Here is a 26,430-nt window from a genome sequence, read left to right as displayed (position 1 = left end):
GACCCCTGATGAATAATCTGAGTAGGGGTGCTCTGAGATTTGAGAATTACTTCTGGGCTTCCTCTGGGGTAAAACATTTGAGAAAAGCTGATTTAGACCAACGTGAGGTCTTGCGCCATCCAGTAATTCTAACCAACCAATCAGAATCCATCTTTCACTGATCAGGACAGTGATGGGTGGTTGTTGATTGGTTGCTGTGGCTCCTCTGTATCTTCTGCTGGTGAAGGTCATCCCAGTTCAAAATATTGAGGCCGGCTCTGATGAAACGTCTGATTGTGAAACACTTTTGTCTCTTCTGTGAATTCACAATAAGACAGAAAACTGCGTCCATCTGGGGATTCGGGTTGTTTGTCTCCGCTGGAGAGAGAAAGCTGGGAATGAACAATGGCAGCACATTCCTGAGTCTGGGGGGGTAGGGGGGTGGGGGGTGGGTAAATAATGGCGGTACTTTCCTGGGTGTTTAATGAGCAGAGACACCGAAACCCATTCTGACTCAGTGCATCCATCAAAGATTGATCATCCAAAACAGCCAATCAGAGTCCAGTGTTCTGCTTTCAGATTTGTCAGATGATCCCTACATATCCCTGCACCTTTCACCTAAATTACCAAATCCTTCCTCTGGCCCCTCCCCTTCAGTCTTGCACAATTGTAGCAGCTCCTCCCCTGGACTAAAACGGCTTCCTCTGATTTTACCGCACACTGTGAGCTTTTCACAATGTGCATTAGAAGCTGCAGCAAGTCAAATAGAGCCCCACTTGGAGTCTGGAGGACATCCAGCATCATCTAGCCCACATGTGTTTAACCTATTCTAGCCCTTTCTTTCCCAGCCTGACTCTCTCTGGCCCACCCCTTTCATTCATCGGATTTCAATTCTTCCAATTGTGGAGGCTCAGCATCAAATGTGGGTGTTACCTATGCAGATACAGTCTGCCTAAGCCCACTATTCCTCCAGAGTCCTCCAACTTATAATGGGACTGTGATATTGAGGCGGACAATCTGACACTAACTGATACTGGGTGGGAACTGACTAACTGACATCACCAGTGACACGAATACAGTGATCAGTGCTAGTAATATACACCATCACTGTATTAATGACACTGGCTGGGAAGAGATTAACATCTAGGGGCTATTAATTGGTTAACTGTGTGCCTAACTATGTGTAATGTGTGTTGCTTTTACTAGGGTTAGGGGTTAAGTTTTAGGGTTAGATTAGGGGTTAAGGGTTAGGTTAGGTGTCAAGGGTTAGGTTAGAGGTTAGGTTTAAGGGTTAGGGGTAAGGGTTAGGTTACGGGTTAATCGTTAGGTTAGGGGTCAAGGGTTAGGTTAGAGGTTAGGGTTAGGTTAGGGTTAAGGGTTAGGTTTTGGTTGGGTTAAGGGTTAGATTAGGGTTAGGGGTTAAGATTTAGGGTTTGGATAGGGGGGGTTAGGTTAAGGGTTAGGGTTTAGGGGTTAGGTTTTTCTCATCGAAGGTCATGGTCAGGAGTAACATTTTGGCTTTGGGACCCCACTGTGTGAAACAGCACTTTGGCCACAACACTTAAAGCAGAACTAAACTCTCTCAATCAGCATGAAAATGGTTCTAAAGTCTCAGGGTGCAGTCTATGCATTAGGGTGAAATACTGTCTGTGTGCAGCCCTCTCCCCTCCCCCCAACCCCAAGTCCCACTAATGCTTACCTTAGTGCAATCGAGATCCAGCGATGTGCACAAGAGCCGTGGCTCCACGGGGACTCTCACACCTCATTGTTCCTTAGCTCCCGCTGCTGTCAGCCAGTAAGCCAATGAGGTGAGAGAGGGGGTGGGGCCACGCAGCGGCTGTGTGTGTGTGTGAATGGACACACAGAGCAGGGTCTCGGGAGCGAGACAGCTTGGGTGCGCCCATAGCAAGCTGTTTGTTCTGGGGGGCACAAGGCAGGTGCCAGAAGCATGGCAGGGGACCCAAGAAGAGGAGGATCGGGGCCGCTCTGCGCAAAGCCAACCGCACAGCAAGGGAGTATAATCCTATCCTAAGAGAAACGTTTTTTTACATTTCTTCAGTATCTTCCTGTTTTCTGGCCTAGGCCACAATGATGTCATACATCCCAGGAGTTTTCATGTGGGGAGGGGCTTTCTCAGCTAAGCACACCCTTCTGCCTGCAAGCCTGAGCTAAGGGCAGATGGATTCCAGGAAGTAAATGCTACATAAATCATCTGCCTTTACTTAAGATGGCCACAGCTAGAAATGCAAAGGGGGTTCAAAGTGATTTCTCAGCAAGATAAAGCATAGAGACAAGGATGGATGGATGGATGGATGGATGGAGGAGTTTGCTTTGAATAATAAAAGTGAATTAAATAGCATGTTCAGGTTGTGGTGCTCAGATGAAGTGTAGTTCCACGTGTAGTTTTTTCAGTTGAATGGAGGGTTTGGGTCTGGTCCTTGGCCTACCCTGAAGTTTTGGGGGAGGGTGTGTGGCCCTTACGTTCCTTCCTCCCCTGCCCTGTTGGGGTCCTTCTTTAGGACAGCTCAAGCCAATTCGTGTTGGTTAGCTTTGGCTGATCAGGAAGAGAGGGGTCTGCCGGGCCTTATGGCTAGAAAGTGGGCCTTTCATCCATGGGTTCAGGTTGTGTCCTGAGGGGGGGTTCCAAAAATAAGGGGTGTAAATTGAGGACGTTCCGTGTCTTCTCCACAGGGGGCAGCAGACACCGGACCTCCATGATGTCGCTGTAATTAGATTAGCGCTTGTTAAGTGTCTTATGCGGGCTGATTCCTCGGATCGCCTTCACTGACGTCTAATCTCTTTATCCTCTTTCAGGTGGTAAGTGATCCAGAAAGAGGAGGAACCCCGCTGTCTGTCCCTAGGCTGTGGCCCTGGGTTCTGGTCCCAATATGGCCGCCAGCACAGAACACCAAAACTGTGCGAATGTGACTTTAATAGTGTGGGTTTATTGTTGTTGTTTATTTCGGCTTGTGGCTTTCAGCGCTGAAAACAAATGTGAAGGAATGTTCATACCCTGCCCTTATACTTGTGTGGAAAATGACCTCCGGGGCCCTCACTACTAGTTGGAGGCCAGTAGGTCTTTATTGTATTTGACAAGATAAAAAAGCCAACACAGTTCAGGGGTATAGAACTCCCCCCTTCATCGGGGCAAAACTGGGGCCCCCTTCACACCTCAGGGTTCTGCACCTCGAAGCTTCAAAACGCTGGAGGAGAAAAAAATCAATCATTCTCTATGGCAGTGATGGCGAACCTTGGCACCCCAGATGTTTTGGAACTACATTTCCCATGATACTTAACTACACTGCAGAGTGCTTCATGGGAATTTTAGTTCCAAAACATCTGGGGTGTCAAGGTTCACCACCACTGCTCTATGGGGACGGTTCACATCTCCACTACAAGTCACCTGAAACCCAACAAAGTTCTGGAGCTTTTCTTTGGAGCTCGAATCGGGCAGATTGGTGTGTTTTTAAGCATTTTTCGTTCCCCGGAGATGCATGGATACACTTGATTTGAACGTTTTTGAGTTTTTTAGTGCAATTTGTCACGCGTTTCTGAACGTTTTTCTGCTTAAATGCAATAATTACCGTATTTATCGGTGTATAACACACAACCTGATTTTAAGAGGGAACTTTCAGGAAAAAAAAATTACATTTTAAATAAAGAACTTTGAAGCAAAATAAGGGTCAGTGCCTATCAATGCGTCCCTATCAGTGCCCATCTGCAGCCTCATAAATGCAGCCAGATCCATGCCCATCTGCAGCCTCATAAAATGTAGCCTGATCAGTGCCCATCTGCAGCCTCATAAATGCAGTCAGATCAGTGCCCATCTGCAGCCTCATAAATGCAGTCAGATCAGTGCCCATCTGCAGCCTTATCAATGCAGCCAGATCCATGCCCATCTGCAGCCTCATCAATGCAGCCAGATCAGTGCCCATCTGCAGCCTCATCAATGCAGTCAGGTCAGTGCCCATCTGCAACCTCATAAATGCAGCCAGATCAGTGCCCATCTGCAGCCTCATAAATGCAGTCAGGTCAGTGCCCATCTGCAGCCTCATAAATGCAGTCAGGTCAGTGCCCATCTGCAACCTCATAAATGCAGCCAGATCAGTGCCCATCTGCAGCCTCATAAATGCAGTCAGGTCAGTGCCCATCTGCAGCCTCATAAAATGTAGCCTGATCAGTGCCCATCTGCAGCCTCATAAAATGTAGCCTGATCAGTGCCCATCTGCAGCCTCATAAATGCAGCCAGATCAGTGCCCATCTGCAACCTCATAAATGCAGCCAGATCAGTGCCCATCTGCAAGCTCATAAATGCAACCAGATCAGTGCCCATCTGCAGCCTCATAAATGCAGTCAGGTCAGTGCCCATCTGCAACCTCATAAATGCAGCCAGATCAGTGCCCATCTGCAGCCTCATAAATGCAGTCAGATCAGTGCCCATCTGCAGCCTCATAAATGCAGCCAGATCAGTGCCCATCTGCAGCCTCATAAATGCAGTCAGATCAGTGCCCATCTGCAGCCTCATAAATGCAGTCAGATCTTTGCCCATCTGCAGCCTCATAAAATACAGCCAGATCAGTGCCCATCTGCAGCCTCATAAATGCAGTCAGATCAGTGCCCATCTGCAGCCTCATAAATGCAGCCAGATCAGTGCCCATCTGCAGCCTCATAAATGCAGTCAGATCAGTGCCCATCTGCAGCCTCATAAATGCAGTCAGATCTTTGCCCATCTGCAGCCTCATAAAATACAGCCAGATCAGTGCCCATCTGCAGCCTCATAAATGCAGTCAGATCAGTGCCCATCTGCAGCCTCATAAATGCAGTCAGATCAGTGCCCATCTGCAGCCTCATAAATGCAGTCAGATCAGTGCCCATCTGCAGCCTCATAAATGCAGTCAGATCAGTGCCCATCTGCAGCCTCACGTCAGATTACACAGAGCGAGGATCTCCCGTTTACTCAGCAGCCTCTTTAATCGGAAGTCCTGCCTCCCGGCTCCAATAATAGACAGAACACTGGTCCAATGCCAGTCCAGAAGACGGGACTTCGTATTACAGAGGCCGCCGAGTAAACAGGAGATCCTCGTTCTATGTAATCTGACTGCGCTCATCCCCCGTCCTTCCCCTCCTAGGCAGCCAAATGAAAATGTCAGCATATAACCCGCACCCACTATTTGCACCGATATTTAGGGAGAAAAAGTGCGTGTTATACGCCGATAAATACGGTAAATAAGAAATAAAATACATAAATAAATAATAATAATCAAAATAAATAAATAAAATAACCCTTACTCCAACTCCTAACTCTAATAATAACCCTAAGCCTCACCCTAATATAACCCCTAATCCTACCCTAACCCCTAACCTAACTACAGTAAATAAATAATAATAAGTAAATAAAATAAATAAATTAACCCCTAACCATAACCTTTAATCCCTAACCCCTTACAAAAAAAAAAAGTTTGAAAAAATGAATAAATAAAAAACAAAAAGCTGAGAAACATAGCAACAGATGATGAAACAGATGATATTTATCTCCATTGGCTAATAAAAAGCTCAAAAATGCTATAAAATTGCTGAACAAAAAGCCTAAAAAGGACTGAAAAAACTCTCAAAATTGTTGTGCTCAGGTGTGAATGCAGGGTATACCTTCCTATATTTTACAGCCTAGGAAGCTGCCATCTTTGTGTCACATACTTGGTAGTTGATGATAGCGCTTCACTTACACCCACTGTCCCGTTTCCCCTGGAGTTGATGTGAGGGTATACCAGGGCACAGATTGGCAGGGGGGGTCTGTAGAAGATCCTGGGCAGAAGACTCTCTGGGTAATGCAAGAGATGCAGTGACTACAGGACTGGCAATCCAGAAGCTTGCAGATGCATGATCTTGAAGTGTAGTCAGGCCTGCAGGGGTCGGCCACACATGAGCAGCAGAATTGCAGAATTAGGAAACCGCAGCAGAGCCGGGGCCAGGCCAAGGTCAGTATCAGATGAGCAGAGAAGGCACCAAATCAGCAGACTGAAGACCAGGTCAGGTTACAAGCCGGGGTCAGCAACAGAGTGTCGAGATTAAGCAGAGTCAAGTGGTAGCCGGGTCAGAGCACAGATGTGAGCACAGGGGCTGGTCACAGGTCAAAGAAGCTGATAACCACTCAGCAATGGCCTCCGTGGCAATTCCGCCATGCTTTAAATCAGCCACTAGGGCCAAAGTTATTTCCAACTTGCATCCGAAGGTGTACATGCACAAGTTAATGCGTACTCTGCCTTGATCCTATGCCTTGGTCAGTGACCGTTTCATACGCATTCACAAGGTCTTCGGGCACATACTCCATTTCTCTGACACGTAGCCCCAATTTGATCTGCAGTTGCCATGGTGCTGCACATGTGATTAGTTATGACACCTCCATTTGATGGCTTAACAGTTTGATTAAGAGAATAAGCAACTGTCAGTTATCATTCATGGCACGCCTTGACTGTAACTTTTTTGGGAAATGGTTAAATCGGTGGGTTGAGTTTGGCAATAAATAGTGGCAGTAATTGAAGGAAATACCGGGCAACAATTGGCAGATAGGAGGATGAAGGTCATGCTGGTATGGGTCAACAGTCTGGCAGCCTTCAATCTAGCCTTCATTGCTTTCCCCTTACCAGTTGTAGTCAAATTTCTTAATCTAGGGGGGGTCATGTGCAATCGCTGGCATCATCAAAGGGCCGCACATAATATTTACTGAATATAATACAACAAAAAGATGTCAGAAATGGTCAGGGTGCGGATATGCTGCTGGAGATGGTCAGAGACTATGAGCCTTGCTACAAGAGATGATCAAGGTACGGATATGCTGCAGGAGATGGTCAGAGACTATGAGCCTTGCTACAAGAGATGGTCAAGGTACGGATATGCTGCTAGAGATGGTCAGAGACTATGGCCTTGCTAGAAGAGATGGCCAGTGTGCAGACATGCTGCAGGAGATGGTCAGAGACTATGAGCCTTGCTACAAGAGATGGTCAAGGTACGGATATGCTGCTAGAGATGGTCAGAGACTATGGCCTTCTTACAAGAGATGGTCAAGGTACGGATATGCTGCAGGAGATGGTCAGAGACTATGGCCTTTTTACAAGAGATGGTCAGGGAGCGGACATGCTGTAAGAGATAGTATGAGAGTATAGCCTTGCTTCAAGAGATAGCCAGGGTACGGATATGCTGCTGGCGATGGTCGGAGACTATGTCCTTGCTTCAAGAGATGGTCAGGGTGTGGACATGCTGTAAGAAATGGTATGAGACTATAGCCTTGCTTCAAGAAATGGCCAAGATGCGGACATGCTGCAGGAGATGGTCAGAGACTATGGCCCTGTTACAAGAAATGGTCAGACTGTGAACATGCTATGTTCTGACCACAGAGATGTTGGAGACTGGGCACACGCTGCAGATTGGGCAATTGGGAAACACAGACTACTGTCTTCAAGGGCCCTGAGGGCCCCAGAAAATTCCAAAGGGCTAAATGCAGCCCCTGGGTCGCAGGTTGGGCATCAGGGCCCTATATTTATCCTTAAACAAACACCTATTAGTTACTTCCTGTTTGGCAGTGCCAATATTCCATTGTGAATCCTCACAGTCCCTATGCCGAAATCCGACAGTGCCAACACCTTGGTGCCCAAACAAAATGATTGATGATTTTTGTACCTTTTTTCATTTATGGAGGTGACTGGAAGGAAAGACGTCTGCGTTGGCCATTTAATAACTCATCAAGTGTCATTATATTGCAGTGACGAGGACCAGGCCCTTTCCAAGTACAACCCCAAAGTGGTGACATATGTGATGGGGCCCGGAAAGCCGGAGAGCAGAGCCCAGTCCAGAGAGAGCCGATGGGGCCGACCAATGAGTGCAAGCCGAGCTGGAGATGGGCGGTGAGTACTGAGAGGAGTCGTGAGTGCCACTAGAAAACATGCTGGTCTACAATGCCCGGCACTTTGGCCGGGGGAATAGGGGAGGTATGCAGTATAACCCACAAGGTCATAAACACTACCGCCATTTTTTTTTTCAGGCCTTAGTACTAGAACTACCCTACTTGTCTGGCATTCTGGAAGTATGTTAAAGTGGTCCTATATCTGTCCATAGGACCACTATAACTGTCCACAGTAAAGAGCAGGCCGTTATATACGAGTGGCCAGAAATCAGCTATTGTTTAAAAAAAATAGGAACACACATTGGCAATTCACCCCACAGTATGTGGCAGACTCTCCAAATACGTGGAAGAAGGTTCTCTGGTCAGATGTTGGCCATCATGTGGAGCACAAACCCAACACTTACCATCACCCTAAGAATACCATCACCATAGTGAAGCATGGTGGTGGCAGCATCATCCTGTGGGAAAGCCTTTTATCTGCAGGGTGTAGAAAACTGGTTGGGATTAAAAGGAAAGATTGATGGCACGAAATAAGGGAAATTCTTAAAGAAAACCCATTTCAGTCTACCAGAGACTGGAATGGAGGTCCACCTTCCAGCAGGACATTTATCCTAAACATACAGATACAGCAACACTGGAGTGGTTTATAGAAAAACATTTAAATGTCTAGGAATGGCCCAGTCGAAAGCCAGACCTCAATCCAGTTGAGAATCTGTGGCATGGCTTGAAGATTTCTTACAGACGTAACTGCAACAAATGCTGGCTCTACACAGTACAGTATCAGGGTTGCCAACTGTCCAGTTTTTTTAAATTGGCCAGTTTACAAACTGCCCGTAAATGTCTGTTACGGACAGCGGCTGCCCGTAAAAAATATGGCTGCAGGCCCGTCATTTTTTTTTTTTTTACAGGCAATCCCTGTTCGTAACGGACATTTACTGACCCTGTACATTAAGGTCCTGCTGAGTTCCCCCTTGCACTGTGATGTTAAGGGGAGCTCTGTGGACTCTGGTCACCAGAGACCCCTTAAATCAGAGTTCCCCCTTACACCAGAGTCCACCCTTACATCAGAGTCCACAGAGTTCCCCCTTAAATTAGAGTCTGCAGCATTTCCCCAAAATCAGAGTCCACAGAGTTCCCCTTACATCAGAGTCTGCAGAGTTCTCCCTTGTAAAGGGCACTTTTAAGGAGAACCCTGCAGACTTTGACGTAAGGGGGAGCTCTGCAGACTCTGATGCAGGGGGGAGCTCTGCAGACTTATGCAAGGGGGAGTTCTGCAGACTCTGATGTAAGGGAGAACTCTGTGCTGGTTTATATTAACCTGACTTTCATGTAAATAGAGAAATATATTTTTGCCTCTTGTTATAGATTAAACACATTGCTAATCGCACTCGCTATATGTTTGTAGCTTAAATATTGATATTTGCACTGAAAACAGTCATTTTGGCTAACTTTTTGAACCACCAGTAAAAATGTGGCTCTGCCAGTAAATTTTTTGTGTCATGTCAGTAAATTTCACTTCTGGAGGTTGGCAGCCCAAAACAGTGTTGAGTTTTGGGGGAAGAGGGGTGCTGAATGCTTACAACAATACTCAACTGCATACTCCAGATTCCTGTTTTTTTTTTTTTTTTGTTGTTGTTTGTTTTGTTTTGTTTTAATTGCTGTTTGTGTCACAATAAAAACAAAAAAATTGCCCCTTTAAGTGCCAGTTCACACTGACGCGGCACGGCTTCGGGGGCGAACTGTGAAGTTGCGTGCACCACGTCTTCGGCGTGACTTGCACGGACTTCATATAATGAATGTCTATGCAAGTCGCACAGATGACGCCCCGAAGTAGTACAGGAACCTTTTTCTAAGTCAGAGCGACTTGAGTCGCTCCTATTAGAACGGTTCCCGTAGCACAGAATGGACCGCAAGTCGCGGTAGTGTGAATGGGGTCTTAAGGGCATTGGCAGGATGTGTACATCACATGGCACAAAACCCTAAAAATCCATTGTAACTCCAGGTTGTAATGCAGCAAAACAGGAAAAACACCAAGGAGGGGGGGGGGGGTGATTACTTTCACAGTGCACTCTATGTCCTATCTGGATCTACCCTGCAGTGCAATAGTGATATAAATTCTTTGTGTACTCTTATTTCCTGATTGATGAGGATGATGATGATGAGGATGATGATGATGATGAGGATGATGAGGATGATGATGATGATGATGATGATGAGGATGATGATGATGATAATGGATAGGTGATCCAACTCTCCTTCCTCCACAGGCCCCTCTCCTCTCTCTCCTTCGGCTCCAGCATTGAGGACGACCTGGAGGAACTTAAAGACAAACTGAAGATTTCTGACATTGATGAGGTCGTACATCACCTTCAGTAAGTTCTGGGCTGGGACCCCCCCCCCCCCCCCCCAATTTTGGAAGAGTATTCTTTATTGTACAGAGTAAAATACATGCTTTAGGTTTAATTCCTGATTGTAGATGACTCTTTTGTACTTGAGAAGATGGTGAAGTAGATGTGAACACAATCACTAAAATCTTATATAATCCCTAAAGTGATACTAAAGTCTCGTTTTTTTGTTTTTTTTTCGTTAAAAATAACAAGCATGTTATACTTACCTGCTCTGTAATGGTTTTGCACAGAGCGGCCCGGATCCTCCTCTTTTTGGGCCCCTCCCTCCTGTTGAGTGCCCCCACAGCTTGCAGCTTTCTATTGGGGTACCTGAGCCAAGCTGCAGCTCGCTTTGTCCATTCAGACACAGAGCCGCGGCCCGGCCCCACCCCCTTTCTCTTCTCATTGGCTCACTGACTTTGACAGCAGCCAGAGCCAATGGCAGCGCACCGCTGTCTTAGCCAATGGAAAGGGGATTCCCAGACAGCCGAGTCTCTGGTGCGACATCGCTGGATAGAGAAGGGGCTCAGGTAAGTATTAGGGTGGCTGAGGGAGGTGGGGGGGGGGGGGCGGCTGCTGCACAGAGAAGGTTTTTTATCTTAATGCATAGAATGCACCTTCTGCATTTACACCTCCTTTACCATGGTCATGTCATTTCAAGAGTCATTTTAAATACTTTTAAATCTTCAGCTTTTAACCACTTCTGGACCGGAAAGATTTTCCCCCTTAATGACCAGGCCATTTTTTGCGATTCGGCACTGCGTTATTTTAACGGACAATCGTGCAGTCGTGCGACGCTGTACCCAAAAAAAATTGATGTCCTTTTTTTTCCCACAAATAGCGCTTTCTTTTGGGGGTATTTGATCACCTCTGCGATTTTTATTTTTTGCTCTATAAAAAAAAAAAAAGAGCGACAATTCTGAAAAAAAAAATCAAAAAAAAAAAAAAAACAATCACTTTCTTCTATATAACATTCCCAATAAAAAAAAATCAAATTTTACAACATTTTAGGCCAATTTGTATTCTGCTACATATTTTTGATAAAAAAATCCCAATAGTGTATTTTGATTGGTTTGTGCAAAAGTTATCGCGTCTACAAACTAGGTAAAAGATTTATGTCATTTTTATTTATTTATTTTTACTAGTAATGGCGGCGATCTGCGATTTTTAGTGGGATTGCGACATTACGGCAGACAGATCGGACCCCTAACTGATATTTTTTGGGGGGACCATTGACATTAATACAGTAATCAGTGCTAAAAATATGCACTGTCACTGTACTAATGACACTGGCAGGGGAGGGGTTAACACCAGGGGGAATCAAAGGGTTAAATGTGTGCCTAGGGGGTGATTCTAACCGTATGGGGGGCGTGGCTTGTGAAATGACCATAGAGACCTGTGATCCTATATTCACACTTATGCGACTTCTCCTGTGATTTGGGAGTGCAGACACTGGCAGGATAGGGGTTAACCCAGGGATGGTCAAAGGGTTAAATGTATGCCTAGGGGTTGTTTTCTAACTGTGAGGGGGATGGGTTGTCATATCAATACAGAGACCTGTGATCCTAAATAGGAGGCGCTCTGTATTGATTCCTGAGAGAACAACGGTCTGCTGTGTTTACAACACGAGGCTGCCATTCCCTCTCCATGGGAAGAGATCCTGGGAGCCCGGCGGGAATCGCGGCCGCCGGCGCCTTAATCAGCTACTTCGCTGGCCAATGGGGGTGCACTCAGTTTTGCTCCCGGGAATCGCAGTACAGGTACAGCAATTTGCACAGCCAAGTTAGCCTACCACAGTATATATGCGGCAGGCGGTTGGCAAGTGATTAAAAAATGTATCTTTGGTGATCCTGCCATGAAGATCTCTGTTTAGGCACTTCCACTCTGCCCCATTTCTCAATTGTGCTCCTGCGTTGTCACCCTGTCATACAGCTTCCTGGAAACTACAAATGTCCCCGTTTCAGAACATATTACACAGACAGGTTTTGCTGTTGTCACCATCAGGAAGCCGCCCTGAGAAATGCGTTGTAGGCAATGCATGGTTTATGACAGATCGTGCAATAAGCAAATTAAATGTCATGTTAATGAGGGTGTACATCTACTTTAGGGTTTCCTTATACTGTCGAGGGAAGTCCAAAGGAAGGTAGAGGGGACCAAGATAAAGTCTCCTTAAACCAAATATCAAGAGATGGAGGATGGGCAAGTAAATGTTTCCACCAGGTTTAAAAGGGACGAGAGAACCAAGACAAAGACTCCTTACACTGAACTGGGAGAACGAGGGAAAATGGCCAAGCAGTGGTCTCTCTCCACCAGGTCTGGAAAGTTTGGGGATCAAGGTTAAGTCTCCTTACACTAGACCTGGAGAGATAAAGGGTGACCAAACAAGCCCCCCCCCCCCCCACCAGATCGGGAGGTTATGAGGGGACCAAGATAAAGTCTGCTTACACTAGACCGGGAGGATGGGAGAAAATGACCAAGCAGGTCAGTAAGGTTTGTGGACAAAGATTGTCTCCTTACATTCGACCAGGAGAGGTGGGGGTGACCAACCAAGGGTCCCTCTCCACCAATTGTAGAAGGGATGAGGTGACCAAGATGAAGTCTCTTTACACTTGGCTGAGAGAATGGAGGAAAATGAAGGGGTCTGTCTTCACAAGATCTGGAAAGTTTTGGAGGAGCAAGATGAAATCTCTATACTCTAGATGTGGAGAGATGGGGATGACCAAGCAGTGGTCTTTATCCACCATGTCTGGAAAATTTGGGGGACCAAGATGAAGTCTTCTTACACTGGACCTGGAGAGATGGAGAGTGACCAAGCAGGGATCTCCCCCCACCAGATCTGGAAGCGATGATGGGACCAAGATAAAGTTTCCTTACACTGGACCTGGAGAGATGGCGAGGACCAAGCCAGGGGTCTCTCTCCACCAAGAGTGGAAGGGATGAGGGGGACCAAGATAAAATCTTTTTACGCTTGGCTGAGATAATGGAGGAAAATGGCCTAGCAGGGGTCTGTCTTCACAAGATCTGGAAAGTTTTGGAGGAGAAAGATGAAATCTCTATACTCTAGATGTGGAGAGATGGGGATGACCAAGCAGTGGTCTTTATCCACCATGTCTGGAAAGTTTGGGGGACCAAGATGAAGTCTTCTTACACTGGACCTGGAGAGATGGAGACCAAGCAGGGATCTCCCCCCACCAGATCTGGAAGCGATGATGGGACCAAGATAAAGTCAACTTACATTAGACTTGGAGGACTCGGGAAAATAACCAAGCAGGTGTCTTCCTGTCTCCACTAAGTCTGGAGGACTGGGAACAAAGATGAAGTCTCCTTACATTAGACACAGAGAGGTGAGGTGACTAACCAGGGCTCCCTCTTCACCAATTGTAGAAGGGATGATGGGACCAAGATGAAGTCTTCTTACACTGGACCTGGAGAGATGGCGAGGACCAAGCCAGGGGTCTCTCTCCACTAAGAGTGGAAGGGATGAGGGGATCAAGGTAAAATCTCCTTACACTAGACCTGGAGGAAGGGTGGAAATGACTAAGTGGGGGTCTCTTTCTATCAATTCTAGAAAAAGGGGGAGTAATAATTTGGGGTCTGTTGTCAGGGAGGCCCAGCCTGAGCTACTGCTAGAAAGTTGTGTCACTGCTAATTCTACAACAGACTACAAAGCAAATCAGCCAAACGCCTGCATCTGATTTACTCCATGTGTAGAGATCAGGCCGCTGACTGACCTTCATATGGAGACCTGACTTCTGAACTACGCCACCCCCCCCCCCCTCCTCCCGGGGTGATGCATCAGGACATTTCTGGGTCCAGGCATGTGGATGGGATTTTCTGGGTGACACAACAAGAAAGAATGATTCTAGTTTTTTTTTTATGTGCGGACTTGGCTGATGGGGAGAACTTTTATCTCATAATTGAAGAAATCCTGGAACTGAACTGAGAAAGGTTTTTCAGGACTTTAAGGACAATTGTATAGCAGTTTGTTTTTCGTTTTTATGTTTAGCAATAAATAAATAATATTTTTATCTTTTTATTCTGGTAAATAAGAAATATAACATATTTACAATTTGCAGCCAGCAGGTGGCGAGTGCAACCCCCTATAGAGCAAAGTAATCTTTACATTTCTGTTTTGGGACGGTTTATTCAGCAATAATGACAGCAAAGTAATGCATTGATTTTTTTTATAAGACAAACAAATCTTTCTTTTGGTGATACTTTGTTACAAAAATATTTGTGTTTCTTTATTATTTTATGCAATCCAAAGACAAAAAAATTAAAAACAAAAGAATGTACTTTTTTCCTATTTTGATCATTGTTCATTCAAAAAAATGTTCTGGTTCCTCAGAAGAGGTACATTCCTCCACCCTCCCGCAGCAGAAACTGGACTTCCTCTTCAATCTCAGTGTTATAAATCAGTGGTCGCCTCATGGACAACTAACCTGAATTTTACATGCCTTATACACACAATTCTCCAGCTCTCTGATGCCATGATGCTCGAAGTCATCTCTGATAGGACAGGGTGGAGGAATATCCCTCCTCTGGGTCATTTCTGCTAGGACAGAGTGGAGTAGTATCCCTCCTTTTGGTCATCTCTGATAGGACAGGGTGGAGGAATTTCCACCCTCTCTGTCATCTTTGCTAGTACAGGGTGGAGAAATATCCACCCTTTGGGTCATCTCTACTAGGACAGGGTGGGGAATGTCCCTCCTCTGAGTCATCTCTGATAGGACAGAGTGGAGGAGTATTCCTCCTTTTGGTCATCTCTGATAGGACAGGGTGGAGGATTGTCCCTCCTCTGGGTGATCTCTATTAGGACAGGGTGGAGGAGTGTCCCTGGTCTGGGTCATCTTTGATTAGGACAGGGTAGAGGAGTATCCTTCCTCTGGGTCATCTCTGCTAGGACAGGGTGGAGGAATGTCGTTCCTCTGGGTCATCTTTAGGAAGGGGTGGAGGAGTACCCTTCCTCTGTCCTATCTCTGATAGGACAGGGTGGAGGAATGTCCCGCTTCTCTGTCATCCCAGCTAGGACAGGATGGAGGAATGTCCCTCCTCTGAATCATCTCTGCTAGAACAGGGTGGAGGAATGTCCCTCCTCTTGGTCATCTCTAGGAAAGGGTGGAGAAGTACCCTTCCTCTGAGTCATCTCTGATAGGACAAGGTGGAGGGATGTCCCTCCTCTGGGTTAGCTCTGATAGGACAGGGTGGAGGAGTGTCCCTCCTCTCAGTCATCTTTGCTAGGACAGTGTGGAGGAGTGTCCCTCCTCTGGGTCATCTCTAATAGGACAAAGGTGGAGGAGTGTCCCTACTCTGGGTTATCTCTGCTGGGACAGGGTGGAGGAGTGCCCCTCCTCTTGGTCATCTCTGATAGGACAGGGTAGAGGAGTATCCTTCCTCTGGGTCATCTCTGATAGGACAGGGTGGAGGAGGTATCCCTCCTCTGGGTCATTTCTGGTAGTACAGGGTGGAGGAATGTCCCTCCTCTGGGTCATCTCTAGGAAGGGGTGGAGGAGGTATCCCTCCTCTGGGTCAGCTCTAGGAAGGGGTGGAGGAGTACCCTTCCTCTGAGTCATATCTAAAAGGACAGGCTGGAGGAATGTCCCTCCTCTGGGTTATCTCTGATAGGACAGAGTGGGGGAATGTCCCTGCTCTGGGTTATCTCTGATAGGACAGGGTGGGGGAATGTCCCTGCTCTGGGTTATCTCTGATAGGACAGGGTGGGGGAATGTCCCTCCTCTCAGTCATCTCAGCTAGGACAGGGTGGAGGCGTGTGTGTCCCTTATCTGGGTCATCTCTGATAGGACAGGGTGGAGGAGTGTCCCTCCTCTGGGTTATCTCTGATAGGACAGAGTGGGGGAATGTCCCTGCTCTGGGTTATCTCTGATAGGACAGGGTGGGGGAATGTCCCTGCTCTGGGTTATCTCTGATAGGACAGGGTAGAGGAGTGTCCCTCCTCTCAGTCATCTCAGCTAGGACAGGGTGGAGGCGTGTGTGTCCCTTATCTGGGTCATCTCTGATAGGACAGGGTGGAGGAGTGTCCCTCCTCTTGGTCATCTCTGCTAGGACATGGTGGAGGAACGTCGCTCCACTGGGTCATCTCTAGGAAGGGGTGGAGGAGTACCCTTCCTCTGAGTCATCTCTGATAGGACAGGGTGGAGGAATGTCCCTCTTCTCTGTCATCCCAGCTAGGACAGGGTGGAGGAGTGTCCCTCCTCTGGGTTATCTCTGATAGGACAGGGTGGAGAAGTGTCCCTCCTCTCAGTCATCTCAGCCAGGACAGGGTGGAGGAGTGTCCCTCCTCTCTGTCATCTTTGCAAGGACAGGGTGGAGGAATGTCCCTGCTCTGGGTCATCTCTGATAGGACAGGGTGGAGGAATGTCCCTCCTCTGAGTCATCTCTGATAAGACAGGGTGGAGGAGTGTCCCTTATCTGTGTTATCTCTGATAGGACAGGGTGGAGGAATGTCCCTCCTCTGGGTTATCTCTGATAGGACAGGGTGGAGAAATGTCCCTCCTCTGGGTTATCTCAGCTAGGACAGGGTGGAGGAATGTCCCTCCTATGTGTTATTCTCTATGGGATTGCTTTCATAGATAAAAGGAGAAGGATGTGGAAAGCTCCACTAATAGCGGTGAATATGTACGGAACTCTGTTTGCCATGATCTGCCTGCATTGCATAGAGAGACACAGATACCCAGTGATGATGTCACTGGGACTATAATAAGGAGTGTTGATGGGGAGGGGGGAGGGGGAAATATAAGCAGATTGACTTTCAGTTGTAATATTCAGCGCCCCTTTAATATACGGTGTAGATCTGTGGAGTCGCAGAGTCGCTCCCGGTTCCTTCTTACGAACGTGCTGCCGCACCCCCGGAAGCACTGCCAGGATGGGGGGGGGGGGGGGGGTTGTGGTTAGCTGTAAAGTATAGCTGGTCCTCCTCCGCCTCTCCCATCCTATAATTATGAACCCCGCTCTGCAAAGGCTGCGCTCGGGGGAGGGGCAGTCGCTGTTTTTGGATATTCGCTCGATCTTTAGATGATGTTTATGATGTTATCGGTCAGGAATCCTCTGTGTGACATCATTGGATCACCTGGTGATCCTGCCAGGAGATCTTCTATCCTTCCACTTCCTGTCACAGACCGAGCTGTCGGCAGACGCGGCAGCGAGGGGGGGAGGGGGCAGATTTCTTCTTTGACCTCCTTTCTGTATCGGATCAGATGTTGGGTTTGGCTTCATTGTTTGTTTCTTACCCATCTAAAGGAGAACTCCCCATCTGGATATGGTTACATCGTTACATCGTTACATCGTTACATCGTTACATCATTATATTGTTACATTGTTGCAGCTTGGACCCTCTCTGTACAGTGCTGTGAAAAAGTATTTGCCCCCTTCATGATTTTTTTTTGCACACTTTATTGATTTGAATTATCAAACAAATGTTACCATTCCACAAAGATAACCCGAGGAAACACAAAATGCACTTTTACCCCCCTTCCCCCCTCCCCCCTGCCCATTTTTCAGATTTCAGCGCTGTCGCACTTTGCGCTCTCATGCAACATTGTATCCATATGAAATTTATATCAATTCTGAGGCAGATAGAACTTTCTTTTGGTGGGATAAAAAGAAGAAATAAAGTCTGTAGTTTCCTTTTTTTTCTTACCTGGAAAGTAAAGGCATAATGTGCTAGTATACATCGCATACTAGCACATGATGTGACACTTTCCTCCAAACAAAGCCCTCGTCGTCCCCGCTGGAGGCCGCATCCATCTTCACCCCTCTTCCGTCCGGGTCTCCCGACTCCGGCTGTGCTACTGGCCAGAGCCGTGTGACGTCACTTACATGGGAGCCACCAATCACAGCACAGGGCTCTGAAGACACTACACCGCCGGCCGTTCCTTCAGAGCGCATGCGCAGGTGACGTCATCAGCGCACGATACAGTAAATGTCTCCTAAACGCTGCAAGTAAAGGAAATGTCTACAGTAGCTACAGGTAAGTCTTATCATCCGATCACCGATAGGTACAAGTCAGAGATGGGCGGTTACAACTGGCACTGGTGAGGCTGCACTGATGGGCACTAATAAGCTGCACTGATGGGCATAGATAAGCTGTACTGATGAAGAGGGACTGATGAGGCAGCACTGATAAGGTGGCATTGATGAGCACTGATGGGGCTGCACTGATGGGCACTAATAAGCTGCACTGATGGGCATAGATAAGCTGCACTGATGGGCATAGATAAGCTGCACTGATGAAGAGGGACTGATGAGGCGGCACTGATAAGGTGGCATTGATGAGCACTGATGGGGCTGCACTGATAAGGTGGCATTGATGAGCACTGATGGGGCTGCACTGATGGGCACTAATAAGCTGCACTGATGGGCATAGATAAGCTGCACTGATGAAGAGGGACTGATGAGGCGGCACTGATAAGGTGGCATTGATGAGCACTGATGGGGCTGCACTGATAAGGTGGCATTGATGAGCACTGATGGGGCTGCACTGATGGGCATAGATAAGCTGCACTGATGGGCATAGATAAGCTGCACTGATGAAGAGGGACTGATGAGGCGGCACTGATAAGGTGGCATTGATGAGCACTGATGGGGCTGCACTGATAAGGTGGCATTGATGAGCACTGATGGGGCTGCACTGATGGGCATAGATAAGCTGCACTGATGGGCATAGATAAGCTGCACTGATGAAGAGGGACTGATGAGGCGGCACTGATAAGGTGGCATTGATGAGCACTGATGGGGCTGCACTGATGATCAGTGTAATTGTCCCTGTGACAGGAGAGCCGGTTATTGCTTTACTTTCCTCACACACTGACAGCGCATGAGGAGTGGAATGCCGGTAACCGGCATTTCATTACATGTGATCAGTTGCGATTGGACACAGCTGATCTCATGGTAAAGAGCCTACGTCATTGGCTCCTTACCCTGATCAGTGATAGGTTGTATCCCAGGGACACCGATTGCTGTGCTGCGTTCACCCGCAGGCGCAAATTCACACCAAGAATGATTGGACTTCATAGGACGTCCCAGAACATGAGTGGCCCCGCCCAACCGTCATTCTACAATACAGCGGGCGGGACGCGGTGAAATGATGATTTCATTTATTAAGGGGAAACGTTGTCCAAACCTGCCTGGCCCTGGGGGACAAAGTAAGTGCCCCCCTCCTCCCTAAATCACAAATGAACTGTAATGAGCCACATTTTTTAACCTCTGCAGCCCCGGAAGGTTTACGCCCGACCCTTTATGACCAGGCCATTTTTTTGCAGTTCGGCACTGCATTACATTAACTGACAATTGCGCCGTCGTGCAACGCTGTACCCAAATACAATTGATGTTCTTTTTTCCCCACAGAGATTTCTTTTGGTGGTATTTTATCACCTTTTTGTGCTGAATGAATGAAAAAAGAGCGACAGTTTTGATAAAAAAAAGCATTTCTTACTTTCTGCTATAAAACATTTTCAATAAAAAAGAAATGTAAGAAATCTAATTTTTTATCATTTTAGGCCAATTTGTATTCTACATATTATTGGTAAAAAAATCCCAATAAGTGTATATTGATTGGTTTGCGCAAAAGTTATCACGTTTACAAACTAGGTGAAAGATTTTATTTATTTTTTTTTCTACTAGTAATGGCGGCGATCTGCGATTCTTAGTGGGACTGCGACATTGCGGCGGACAGATCGGACCCCTAACTGACATTTTTGGGGGGACCAGTGACATTCCTACAGTAATCAGTGCTAAAAATATGCTGTACTAATGACATTGGCAGGGAAGGGGTTAACACCATGGGCGATCAAAGGGTTAAATGTATCCCTAGGGGTGCTTTCTAACTGTGAGGGGGATGGGCTCACTGGATGAATACAGAGATCTGTGTTCCTAAATAAGAGGATCGCTGACAGAACAGCGCTCTGCTGTGTTTACATCGGCAAACCGCCGTTCTGTCTCCATGGGGAGTGGTCGCGGGTGCCTGGTGGACATCGTGGCTGCTGGACCCGCTGATTGGCTCCCCCTGTAGACAATCCGCGCGTACTTCCAGTGGTGCACACGCGCCCACACTAACTGCTACACAAAGCGACATACATGTACACAGTAAAGCCTCGTACACACGTACCGATCGTTGGCAGAACGATCGGCCATCTTTTGTCCAGGGCTGTCGTGTCTGTTGAAAACTGCAAAAGACTGCACACAAATTTTGTCGGCCAACAACAGCCGACTGCAGAAGTGATGTCATGTGATGGTTAACTTTCCCTGTCTTTTTTCTTTTCTGAGCATGCCCAGTCTTGCTAATCTGCTGTCTGTCGGCCGAAATCTGTACTGACTGGCGAACAATCGGCCGTTCTGGTGACGGCCAACAAAAATTTTAATGCTTGCACGACAGATTCTGTTCGGCCGAAAATGCGCTGTCGACTGTCGGAAGCATCATACTAACAAGCCTACAATCGGCCGATCGGTCGTCGGCCGAATATTTACGGCCGACAATCGGTACGAGGCTTAAGAATGGCCTTCCGGTCCTCACATGGTTAAGTACCGCGGTTTGTCGCCATTCCACGAGCGTACGCGATTTTTAGGCGTGACATAAATTGGAATCTATTCATTATTTGGGCGGAGAGTTCGGAGTTCAGGGTTTTATTTTTGGGAAATCTATTATTGTTATAATTACATCTCCGGCCAAAACACAGTAAAATCCGGAGCCGTCGGTTTGTGTTTTTGGCGGAATGTGTCGGCGCGTTCCCCGATCCAAGTCACAGCCCCACCCCTTTACATTCGGCATGTAATGGGATAAACAGCCAGTGGAGGGATCTGCACAGACGTCATCCATGGCGGAGATCTTCCACAGGAGAGAGTGAGATGAAACCGGGACAAAGTTCTCTCATTATTATTCGATTTTTATCATTTTATTTATTTCAGGTACTTATATAGTGCCGTCCATTTACACAGCACTTTACATATACATTGCACATTCACATCAGTCCCCGGCCTCAAGGAGCTTACAATCTAAGGTCCCTAACTCACATTCTAGGGCCAATATAGAGAGGAGCCAATTAACCTACCAGCATGTCTATGGAGTGTTGGAGGAAACCGGAGTACCTGGAGGAAACCCTCACAGGCACAGGGAGAACATGCAAACTCCAGGCATCACATTAGCCCCTGCCCCAAGGAGCTTACAATCTAAGGGCCCTACCCAGTGGTGTATTTTGGTTTTTTGTTGCCCTAGGCAAGACTAAAATTGTGTGCCCCCCCCCCATGTAAATTTGCCCAACTCCTTTTTTAACGGATATGACTCCCTCCAAAACTGAAGGACTACAAGTCCCAGCATGAACCCCTGAGATCTAATGAGAGGGGGGTGAGAGAGGGTGGGAGAGAGAGAGGGGGTGGGTGAGGGATGGAGGGAGAGAGAGAGGGGGGATGAGGGGGGGGGGTGAGAGAAAGGGGGGATGAGATAGTGAAAGGGGGGGGGGATGAGAGGGGGATGAGAGAGAGGGGGGGAATGAGAGAGGGGGATGAGAGGGGGGATGAGAGGGGGGATGAGTGAGAGAGGGGAATGAGAGAGAGAGGGGGGATGAGAGAGAGAGTGGGGGATGGGAGAGGGGGATGAGAGAGAGAGGGGGGGGTGAGAGAGAGGGGGGCAGAGAGAGAGCAATAGGGGGGTGGGTGAGAGGGGGTGAGTAAAAGAGAGAGCGAGATAGAGAGGGGGTGAGAGAGGCGGCTGTAGCAACCAGTGGCCAATAGAGTCTCAGGTGGAAGGGGGGGGGGTGGCTTTTTTGATGCCCCCCTGCAAAGTGCCGCCCTAGGCCTGGGCCTTGTAGGCCTAGGCCAAAATACAGCACTGGCCCTACCTCACCTACTAGAGGCCATTTATCCCACCAGCATGTCCACACAATCATAGAGAGGACATGCAAACTCCATGCAGATCATGTCCTGGCCAGGATGTGAGCGGAGGACCCCGGTGCTGCAGGACAGAAGTGCGGAATGCGGTCATGGATCATCGCTTTCCTCTTCCAGTTTATGTTTCATGGAATTCATTGTCAGGACATCTGGCTGCGTTCAGTAAGCGTCGCCGTCTGGGGCCCCCCGCCCCCCTCAGTAGTAGGAAGTGGCCCCGGGGGCCTCCAGCCTGGATGTGTTTTGTTCTTTTGTTTGCGTTTTGTTAGGGAAAAGTGCTGATCCGGTGAAAACGGCGCTCGGCTCCGGCCCGCTGGGATTTCACTGCTGGCCGCATCTGTTTCTGCTTTGTCCAACAAAACGCCGAGCCAGAGAGCTGCGGCTTTCCAAGAATCGGAAGCGCTGCGCCGGAGAGAGGAGCGCGGGGAGACCTGCCAGATTCACCGGGTTCAGCCAATGTTTTTCTGCCTTCTCAGCATCGTCTAAAGAAGTTTAACCCCTTATATCGGGGGAGGGGAATATTATTATTATTATACAGGATTTATATAGCGCCAACAGTTTGCGCAGCGCTTTACAATGTGAGGGAAGACAATACAGTTACAATACAATTCAATACAGGAGGAATTAGAGGGCCCTGAGCTTACAATCTAGAAGGGAGGGTCAAGTGAAACAAAAGGCAATAACCCTGGGGGATGGGCTGATGGGGAAAATGGAGGTATATTTGTTAGGTGTGGGTAGGATAGGCTTCTTTGAAGAGGAGGGTTTTCAGAGATCGTCTAAAAGCTAATAGAGTAGGAGATAATCGGACAGATAAGGGTAAGGAGTTCCATAGGATTGGAGAGGCTCTGGAGAAGTCCTGGAGGTGAGTGTGGGAGGAGGTGATGAGGGAGCTAGAGAGCAGGAGGTTGTGAGAGGAACGAAGAGAGCGATTAGGTTGGTATTTTGAGGCTTAGAATAGATGACCTTCTATGGTGGGATCTCCTTGATTACTCAAACAAAATATATATAATGTTGGGGGGTTCGAAGTAATTTTCTAGCAAAAATTACTGATTTTAACTTGTAAACAAGTGTCAGAAAAAGGCCCGGTCCTTAAGTGGTTAAACTGACCTCACACACAAAAGTTCATTCCTTTGATGTAAAAGAAGGAAATGATACATTGTAATACATTGTGTTTATAGTTACAGTATCTCACAAAAGTGAGTACACCCCTAAGTGACAATGTCCAAATTGGGCCCAATTAGCCATTTTCCCTCCCCGGTGTCATGTGACTTATTAGTGTTAAATTTGGTGTTATCGCTCTCACTCTCTCATACTGGTCACTGGAAGTTCAACATGGCACCTCATGGCAAAGAACTCTCTGAGGATCTGAAAAAAATAATTGTTGCTCTACATAAAGATGGCCTAGGCTATAAGAAGATTGCCAAGACCCTGAAACTGAGCTGCAGCACGGTGGCCAAGACCATACAGCGGTATAACAGGACAGGTTCCACTCAGAACAGGCCTCACCATGGATGACCAAAGAAGCCGAGTGCCGTGCTCAGCGTCATATCCAGAGGTTGTCTTTGGGAAATAGACGTATGAGTGCTGCCAGCATTGCTGCAGAGGTTGAAGGGGTGGGGGAGGGGTCAGCCTGTCAGTGCTCAGACCATACGCCGCACACTGCATCAAATTGGTCTGCATGGCTGTCATCCCAGAAGGAAGCCTCTTCTAAAGATGATGGACAAGAAAGCCCACAAACAGTTTGCTGAAGACAAGCAGACTAAGGACATGGATTACTGGAACCATCTCCTGTGCTCTGATGAGACCAAGATAAACTTATTTGGTGTCAGATGGTGTCAGGCGTGTGTGGGGGCAACCAGGTGAGGAGTACAAAGACAAGTGTGTCTTCCTACAGTCAGGCATGGTGGCACTGGGGAGCTACAGTTCATTGAGGGAACCATGAATGCCAACATGTACTGTGACATACTGAAGCAGAGCATGATCCCCTCCCTTCAGAGACTGGGGGGCAGGGCAGTATTCCAACATAACGACCCCAAACACCTCCAAGACAACCACTGCCTTACTAAAGAAGCTGAGGGTAAAGGTGATGGACTGGCCAAGCATGTCTCCAGACCTAAACCCTATTGAGCATCTGTGGGGATCCTCAAACAGAAGGTGGAGGAGGGGAAGGTCTCTAACATCCACCAGCTCTGTGATGTCATCATGGAGGAGGGGAAGAGGACTCCAGTGACAACCTGTGAATCTCTGGTGAACTCCATGCCCAAGAGGGTTAAGGCAGTGCTGGAAAATAATGGCGGCCACACAAAATATTGACACTTTGGGCCCAATTTGGACATTGTCACTTAGGGGTGTACTCATTTTTGTTGCCAGCGGTTTAGACATTAATGGCTGTGTGTTGACTGACGGTGCAGTCCATGTGTTGATGCGGCATGTTTTGGTGCGGTCTGTGTGTCGGTGCAGTCTGTGTGTCGGTGCAGTCTGTGTGTCGTTGCCGTCCTTGTACCGGTGAGATCCGTGTGTCAGTGTGGTCCATATGTCAGTGCGACCCTTAAGTCGGCGTGGTCTGTGTACCGGCAAGGTGCGTGTGTCAGTGTGGTCTGTGTGCCAGTGCGGTCCGCGTGTCGATGCGTTCCGTATGTCGTTGCAGTCTGTGTGTCGGTTCGGCTCGTGTGCTGGTGCGGTCCGTGTGCCGGTGTGGTCTGTGTGATGGTGCCGTCTGTGTGACGGTGCGGTCCGCGTGCCAGTGTGGTCCGTGTGCTGATGCGGTTTGTGTGACGGTGCGGTCTGTGTGCCGGCGCGGTCTGTGTGCCGGTGCAGTCCGTGTGATGATGCAGTCGGTATGCCGGTGCGGTCCATGTGCTGGTGCGGTCCGTGTGCCTGTGCGGTCTGTGTGCCGGTGTGTACAGGACAATGATGCTCTCCTGCCTCTTCCTATCAGCATGGCGTGTGTCCGGCCTGGAATAAGGAAACATTTACTGATATCTCCGGGACTGTAAACTGCACAGAATCTATTTCCAGAAAACTCATAAAAAGGGGAATTTGGTGTGTTTGATGTGAGTGCTGCGTTCTGAGTGCTCGCCATATGGATGACCGCCGCCGCTCACCATGATATGTGCAGATTGTACAATGAATGTCCTCTGTGATTGGGCCAATCAGAGGAGCTAAAAATCTGTTTACAGAATAATTCCACATGTGAGTGACTCTGAGCTTCTTCTTCCCAGATCCCTGCTGGAGGAGGAGTGTCAGTCCCTGAAGAGAGAGATCACCAACCTGCAGGTAAGTGACCCTGGGACCCATCACTCACCTGTATGTGTTTAATGGGAGGAGGGGCTGAGCGACTGTGGGGGAGGGGACATTAGAGTGTAAATTTTTGTTTATTAAAAATCTTACAAAGGAACAACATAATAAAAACATATTTACATATATACAGAATAAATAAATGATATGTAAACAAACACAATAAGAGCTTACTGCAGCATAAAACATAAACTGGCTTTTTTGCCAGAAAAAAAAAACCATAAACCGAACTAAATATTCAAACCAAGATATATGTTATTATTATTATTATTATTATAATGCACTACAAAGCCCTAACCCCCACCTAACACACCCTCAAGCTAAGGAACCATTACACATTTATCCCATGCATGCACCCTTTTTACAAAAATCTGATCTTTTTAACTCTCTAGAGGATGTGAATAGTCTCTGGGTGTGCGGCTTTTCTTTCTGACAGACAGCAGCTACGGGGACCTGACATTCCTCCTTTGTCCAGGCTCCCGGCCGCCACCTGTCCTTCTTAAGACCCCGAATCTTCCAAACCTCACCCAGAATGTTGTGCACCACCACCCCAACAGGAAGGAAACCTGACACCGTGCATTCCACGTGAAGTAACAGACTACTAAGCTAACTAGAAAAAGTGTTTCAAAATCACGATGCGTCTCAAAAGACCCGTACGACCACTCTGCATAACTCAAGCGGTAAAGGAAAGGGATACACAGAGCCTCACCCACCTGCTTAAAGACTTGTATACTGAAGGGGCACTGAAGCAAGAAATGGTCCATCTTCTCCTCCACACCACCACATTCCACTCTTGACAACCACAGTTCTCCGCAGAGCGATGCTTCAAGTTGCCCTTCTCATAGAGTCTGCCATGGAACGAGAGCCAGGCCAAATCCTGAAACTTTAAAGGGATTCTCATGAGATTAATCAAACGCAGACCCTCCCTCATAACAGGGCTTGGGCTAAAATCGCTAAAGGAAGATTTAACAACCC

At 47.6% G+C, this 26,430-nt stretch overlaps 1 protein-coding gene across 1 annotated transcript in view; it reads left to right on the top strand.

Moving 5' to 3' along the window:
- CCDC24 (coiled-coil domain containing 24) overlaps nt 1-26,430 on the top strand; it is an 83,627-nt gene that overhangs the window by 40,319 nt on the left and 16,878 nt on the right. The window contains exons 4-6 of the mRNA XM_082265026.1: nt 7,737-7,877; nt 10,144-10,248; nt 25,380-25,434. Coding sequence (XP_082121152.1) covers nt 7,737-7,877; nt 10,144-10,248; nt 25,380-25,434 — 301 coding nt within the window. The remainder of the gene's footprint in view (nt 1-7,736; nt 7,878-10,143; nt 10,249-25,379; nt 25,435-26,430) is intronic.

This window comes from Pelophylax lessonae (genome assembly GCF_965119305.1).
Source record: "Pelophylax lessonae genome assembly, chromosome: 8".
NCBI classification, from domain to species: domain Eukaryota; kingdom Metazoa; phylum Chordata; class Amphibia; order Anura; family Ranidae; genus Pelophylax; species Pelophylax lessonae.
The sequence above is the reverse complement of the archived record's forward strand: the minus strand, read 5'-3'. Positions and strand labels throughout refer to the sequence as shown.